This window comes from Antrostomus carolinensis, unplaced genomic scaffold, assembly GCF_000700745.2.
Source record: "Antrostomus carolinensis isolate BGI_N321 unplaced genomic scaffold, ASM70074v2 scaffold12007, whole genome shotgun sequence".
In the NCBI taxonomy this organism is placed as follows: Eukaryota; Metazoa; Chordata; class Aves; order Caprimulgiformes; family Caprimulgidae; genus Antrostomus; species Antrostomus carolinensis.
In genome coordinates, this window is record NW_010325382.1 from 37,719 (window position 1) to 44,556 (window position 6,838).

Genomic DNA, 6,838 nt, shown 5'->3' on the forward strand with positions numbered 1-6,838 from the left:
TAAACTGAGAAGGAGAACTGGAAGAGATTAAAGAGTAAGAATCTCTTTTCTGCAATGATGGTCAGAACTAATCAGCAAGCACTCTGAAATTAAAACTGTTTATTAGTAAACACTGCATGTTTTGTGATAAAACAGTTTTATTAACTGTTTCATGCTGTTAACAGCAAATAAGGACAAGGCAGACAAGCACTATCTGCTTTATTTATATCACAATCTGACCTAAAGTTTGAATTTCATACTGCATATAGAATTAAATTTCTTGCAGTACTCAAGAAACTGTATTAAATTCATAGTTAAGCTATAGCAACACAGTAACTCGCAATAAGAAGAGTTTATTGACAAAGAAGTAGGTAGCTGCAATATAGAGCTATTTCTGTTTTATGTATCCAAGTCTCATTCACAAAGAATTTGTTTGGCTGAATATTCCTTTAGATTTTCTAAAATTACTGTAAGGGTAACATAGACCTGCAATTTATTAAACTGGATAAAACACATACCTAACGCTACAAAAGTTTTTTTTTTTTTTTTTACATCATTAATTACAAGAGAACACTCTTTGCATCAAAAACACTACATAATTTTAAACCTGAATTAATATCAAGCATGACCAAAAGCACTAAAGAGGAGGAAAAAGAGTCAACTGCACATCAAATGTTGCAGAAGAGGAATCTTTTGCATCCTCTGTAGTACGGAAATCTTATTAGTTTAATCAAAGGCTTGTCTGGTAGCAGAGCCAACATTGGCATTATTTCCTGGGAAAGGCTAGGAAAAAAAAAAAGTCTTTAAGTGCAATGGATCTTCCTTTACTGTTCCAGTGCTAAAAAACCCTCTAAGATGAAAAAGGAGAACAAACACAAACTGAATGCTTTCTCATTCACCAAATCAAAGTGGGAAATGGCTATTTTCAGGTATATATGGACCACTGCAACACATTAGAATCTAGATGCAGAGATATCACCCATTGAATTCTACCATCTTCTCCAAGCAGCTAGGCATCACGAAAACTGTCTTTCACATGAAGCTTGTCATGTTTAGTTTTTGGTTTTGACTAAAACAAGCTTAGTGCCCTGGGTACAGAATATCCAATCCATTTTTCAGGATCTCTGTGGAAAAAAATAAATGTGTGTGCATGTATGTATATGTATGAGCCTACAAAAGACAGAGGCCAGTAAGAGCTTGGAAAGAGACAGATGCTTAAATAAAAAGACAAAACATGGGTGGAGGTGACAGGTTATGTAACAGAAAAACAACTAGAAAGAGAGGGAAAAAACCCAAGCAAACCTGAACCCAATGTCACATCACTGCCCCGCACTCCACTGTTCCAAAAAAACAACACATTAAACCAGATGGTGAACAGTACTGTATTTTTTTCTCTGAAAAATGTAATGGGCAGCTTCTAGTCTAAGAAGATTATACTTTGATTTAGTGGGAAATAAAGAATTCCTTAAATCCTTACTGTAAGGTATATTAATATAATGACTGTTACTTTTTTTTTTTTTGCAAGTGACCATAGTATGGACTACCAATGCCTACAAAAAGACTTAAATCTTCTGACATAGTTTTCCATATATCTTCTGACAATCATTTCCATATTTAAGATTTCTTTTTGAAGTTTATTTTCTGATTTTAAATTGGAAAAAAATATTCTTGCTATAACTCCATGATTTATTCAATATTTGTGACAGGAGTTTACCATTTAGTGTATCTATGAAAAGGCTAGCATTGTTATATGTAGCTAAGTCATTTAACCAAAATTTTAGCTTGACAAGTCTAATACTTTCAGAAAGCAAGGGAGAAACAACATTCTGTACTGTACTGTTAGAGGAGAAAGTTACTACATAAAAAAATATCCAAATTTTTTAAGGGCAAGCAAGTATACAGAAGTAAATATGGGGTTAGGTGTAAATGGAAAAAACCCTATAAAGCAAAAACCCTAACAAGTGTTATTTAATCCCAGATGCAATAAAAGCGTAAATGCGTATCATTAACTCTATCCTAGCAAAAACCAGGACAGTATTAATTCCAATTGTAAACATGGCAGATTCAGTTTTATTACAGCAGGGTTTCTTTCCTGATAACGGTATATTGTGATAAAAGCACACTGTGATATGCTTATATAAAGAGAGGCCAGAGAAGTAGGCCTGTTTGGTTTTTTTTTAAAAAAAAAAAAACAAACAAGAGACAGGGTTGCAAAATTTTAGAAGTGTATAGGCAGGATAAGACAGACACAAGAGTTGTTCAAAGCCCTGTTTACAGATAGTCAAGCTATATCATTACATGAAGGTGATACACGTAAGTCCTACAAAATCTAAGCTCATAAATATATGGGATTTGAACATTACTCAGACTCCCAACCAGTTCGAGTGCTTTGCACAGTTTTTTCCTCTGTCAGATACCTTTACCACGCACAATAAGAAATACATTTTTCTCTGTCCTAGTACATAGCTCTTGGTTATTCATTTTCATGTCCTCATAATGAAGATACAATGAATACAATAACATACAACGCAACTACTTCTCTCCGATTACTTCCTCCTTCTAAAAAAAAAAGTCATAAAATTAGTACCTAACACTGAATAGAACATGTAATACTACACAGAGCACCTCCCTAGAAGACAGCAAAAATACGCTCTTCTAAAATGAACAAAATTTTTCTAATCAAGAAAACAGCATCCTCACAAGAAACTAAAGTTCGCTTTAGTGTTGTTTGTATACTGTAAACACTGTGAATTAGTCCTTAAGTAGCTCAATAGTTACATTTGTACAGTAAGCAAAATTATCTTTCACGAGAGTTTTTTTCCCACCTTTGTTTTTCTGTCATGAACCATTTGTCAACTGGAGTCCACTACGTAAAAATAAGCCATAGAAATACATGAAGTACTTCTATCAATTTATTTCACAGAAATTAAACAGCATCTCAACCATAAAAGGTGTTTCAAACCATCAAGGAAGTAAGGTGACTGCCAATGCAAGCTAGCTGTACAAATTTGCAATAAAACTATGGTACAATACAAATAAAGCATGGCTTCAGTGGAACTACTTTTATAGACAGTATAGAGTACTACTCCATGTCAGAGAATAAATTAATGCTGAACAGAATACTTGCCTGACTTTATCCCTGAACTTCACTATTGGCACTTTTGCTCGAATCAGCTGAGGTCGCTCAATGTAGCTTGCTGAAAGGGAGAAAAATAGGCAGTTAAGTTTCACGCAAGATGCTGATCTTAAAATAAGATCCTAAAGTGGAGTCATATTGACTGATTTACAGCAAATAGTAGCTTATTAAATTTTGCAAAAACACTCTCAGAAGGGTTGTGCTAAACCAAGTAACCTTTAGCAACTGCAGCAAAAGTACAGTCTAGGAAAGCATGTGGAAAAAAAAAAATGCACTAAACATTAGAGAAAGATCTGTGGAAAATACATTCAACAAATTTGAACATAAGGAATGCAGTTCTACAATGCTTTCACTGAGCGGTACTTGTAACAGAAATCCTGAATAGTTATAATTATGGTTCAAAAAGAAGGGAAAAAGAACATATCCATTCAGGATGGCCAGACACTTAAGCCCAGCACTACACTGTAGCAACGGGGACATGGTCCACTGCATGCTTTTTAACTGTGTCTAGTTTGGTTACAGTTGAAATTATGCATTTTATTGATCAAAAAAAATCAACATAACTATCTTCACTATGCACTGATTAAGCTTAAAACTTCCTTTAAAAATTGTTAATTTGTCTGATAAAGTACATACCAAGAAGTAAAATTCCTACCACTACTGAAAACAGGACACCACTTTCCATCAAAGAAAGGATAACTTTTATTTGCCTTTTACTTCAGTGGTGATAGGACATGCAATAAACACACAGCCACAGGACTGCACCTCAGATGATTATCCACACAGTATAGACACACAGGCTCAGTGCCAGACCACCCAAACACAATAAATTCCATCAAACTCATAAGTGCCACCAAATGCACCTTTGCACTCAGCTCCCTAAAACTGTTGTGTCAGTCATTATCTGTGATTTCCCTCCTCTTGACAGTATCTCAGGCTATATTTAGTAGTCGCTCATAATCCTCAGTGAGAAACACACCCAAGAAATTAATGGAAAAGACAAAGAAATGCAGAGTCTGTAGGTTACTTGATATTAATTTGGGCAAAAAAGTACGATTTTAGAAATTTCTTCAGTTGCAAGATGTAGAAACACATGAATTTGCTGCTAAGTAACATCATACATTTTCCTCTTGCTTCTATAAATTAACCTCTGATTAGTATAAATAAGTATGACAAAGCTAGAAGTAATACAGACTAAAAATAACCTTAAATAAAAACCAATTGTCACTTTTTGGGGAAGAAAAAAAAAGATATTTCTATCAGTTTGGATAACAACTTGATTAAACAGTGTCATACCCATTGCATTTGGATGACAATTTCAGGTTTGGCAAAATCCTACTGTACAATTGAATTAAAATAAATTTAGCTTTTTTTGGGGGTGGGAGGGGGACTTTCTGAAAGTGTTTTCTGGGTATGCATGTTTAGACAGATTTGATCTGAGGTAATCCTTTATCTGAATTTGAATGCATTGTATGATCCTAAGCAACACAGACTGGCACTCAAAAAAAAAAGATCACTTTGTTAATTTATGAATTTTAAAGGAAGAATCTTGTAGAACTCCAATCCATGTTCAATAAACGTACAATCCATTACAACTTACACAAGCGCCCCATCTTTCTCGCTGCACCTGCAGACACATCTGAGCATCCCTCCCCCAACATCCGAGAACATTCTTAAAGCAAAGCTATGAAGTGTGTACAGTGCTCTGCCTCCTTTCCTTTCGCTACCAAATTTAAGACAAAGATGCCCAATGTATTAGCATGTTAGACAACGATGGGTATCTATCTGCATGCCATAGCAATTCACCTTTCCTCCCTATGACCTTTCCAAGTGCCCTTCAGAAGTTAACCAAACTCACTGGTAGCAGTGCACTTCCAAAAACATCCTTGTCTGCAAATGCCTCCCAACACCTGATGGATGCTTGTGCCAGATCAGTTGGCTAAAAAAAAAAAAAAAAAAAAAAAGAAATCCCCAAACATAATCCCAATCTGTTTCCCAGGGTGAAACAAAGCAAAGAGGATGTTACAAGGTAGTAACTTGCTGCTGGTACCTCTTTCTTGGTTCACACCAATGGCACTGTTAGCAGAATCTCTGTTGTACATTAGATTGTCACACATAAAAGGGAAGAAACAGTCACGAAAACAGGATGTAGAATTCTGAAATACAGATTGAGTGCCTTGGTAAACTGACTATCTGACCTTGAAGCTATGACGAGAAGGGCTACATCAAAAACATGTAAAGAATTCCACATAGCTGCTCCACAGTTTTAAGCATGTCTATGAAGAAGTCACAAATGCCACTTGAGTAGTAGCGAAAAAGAACATAACCACTTCAAAGAAGACTAAGCACTGTTTCATAACTTGTTAAAGCAGAAATTCAGATTAAACAGCTTAAATCTCTTTACTTTTACCGAATAAAAGAGTAGGCAATTGTACAAAATATTAATCCCAAACATGGTATATGCCAAAAAGATCTTTGGCATCCTGCACATGTAGCCGGCTCTCATGGGTAAGGTTATACTATAGAAAAAGAAACTGGGTGACACAGAAGCCTGACTCCAGAGTCATGAAGAACCTAGGAGGGTATAACCCAACACAGGATGAATTAATTGTTCATGTTTGGAATTCACCCACCCACCTGCACAGTCCTTTAATGTCATTCACTTGAGTTCCAGTTCCCTTGCTTGTCCAAGCTGCTGCATGTTCCTCACTAGACAACCATTAGGTAGAATCCATTCTGACATCCTAATCTCAACACTACTGCACCTCTTTGTATAACTAAGAGAAAACAAGCTCTTTTGTTATTTATTTAGACAGCAAACACCAGTCAACCCAGTACTGCTAAACTGTTTTTCAAATGAATCCTGCCTAGACAAATCTGAAGAGAATAATCAGTTTGACGATTTGCTCTCAGTGGTTTGGATTACTTTCTTCACTATGTTGTAACAGTTATCCCGAATTAATGTTTCACATTTCTAAAATGGCTTGAGTGTACAGTTCTTGGAACATTAGCCAATATTGTAAAAAAAACCCAAACCACCATATATGCAGGTATCTGAACAAGTTGAAAAGTTACACATAGTCTGCTAGTCTTTGAAACAAGATACATTACCGATATCCTTACGTTTCTCTACTCTAAGAGAAACACAATACATACACTTAAGACTAACAAGTTCCACAAAAACAAATAATAAATATCAGAAGCTTCTTCCTTCTTTACTCTGTGATGAGACTAATACAAAAAAGAATGCATCTTCATTTTAGTCAGTATTCTAGATGCAGAATGTCAACACAGAAAAGCCTCTGCTCTAAGACTTTAAATCTGATGGGCTCAAATTCCTTGTTCACACTTGTTACCTTTTGCAAGACTGAAACTGAAATGATCTGGAGCTTAGATAAATTTTGAATCCACTTCCCAAACCTCCTAGAATGAAACATTAATCTAACAGTACAGTTAACTGTATGTAAAGGATAAAAGAGATGGCACTTAAAGTTCTGAAAGAACCTGAAAGAAAGACAAATTGTGAAAGAGACTGATCTAATCTGCACTTGGAATGCTTTCTAATTTATCAATCATGGAATTAAGGTGAAATAAGCAGAGAATCACACGCCTCTAATAACCCATATTTTGGAAGCCACAGGAATACCACAAAGTGCAAGAACAAGGAGGAAGATGTTAGGAGAGGCACAGCTAGAAAAAACTTCTCCCAAATTTCTGAACTGA

At 35.4% G+C, this 6,838-nt stretch overlaps 1 protein-coding gene across 1 annotated transcript in view; it reads right to left on the reverse strand.

The window, feature by feature from the left end:
* Positions 1-5,054, reverse strand: part of TENT2 (terminal nucleotidyltransferase 2) — a gene marked incomplete at its 5' end in the record, with an annotated part of 32,649 nt that extends 27,595 nt beyond the window's left edge. The window contains 2 exons of the mRNA XM_010171189.1: positions 3,107-3,237; positions 4,974-5,054. Of these exons, the coding sequence (XP_010169491.1) occupies positions 3,107-3,237; positions 4,974-5,054 (212 nt within the window). The remainder of the gene's footprint in view (positions 1-3,106; positions 3,238-4,973) is intronic.
* Positions 5,055-6,838: the final 1,784 nt, after the last annotated feature.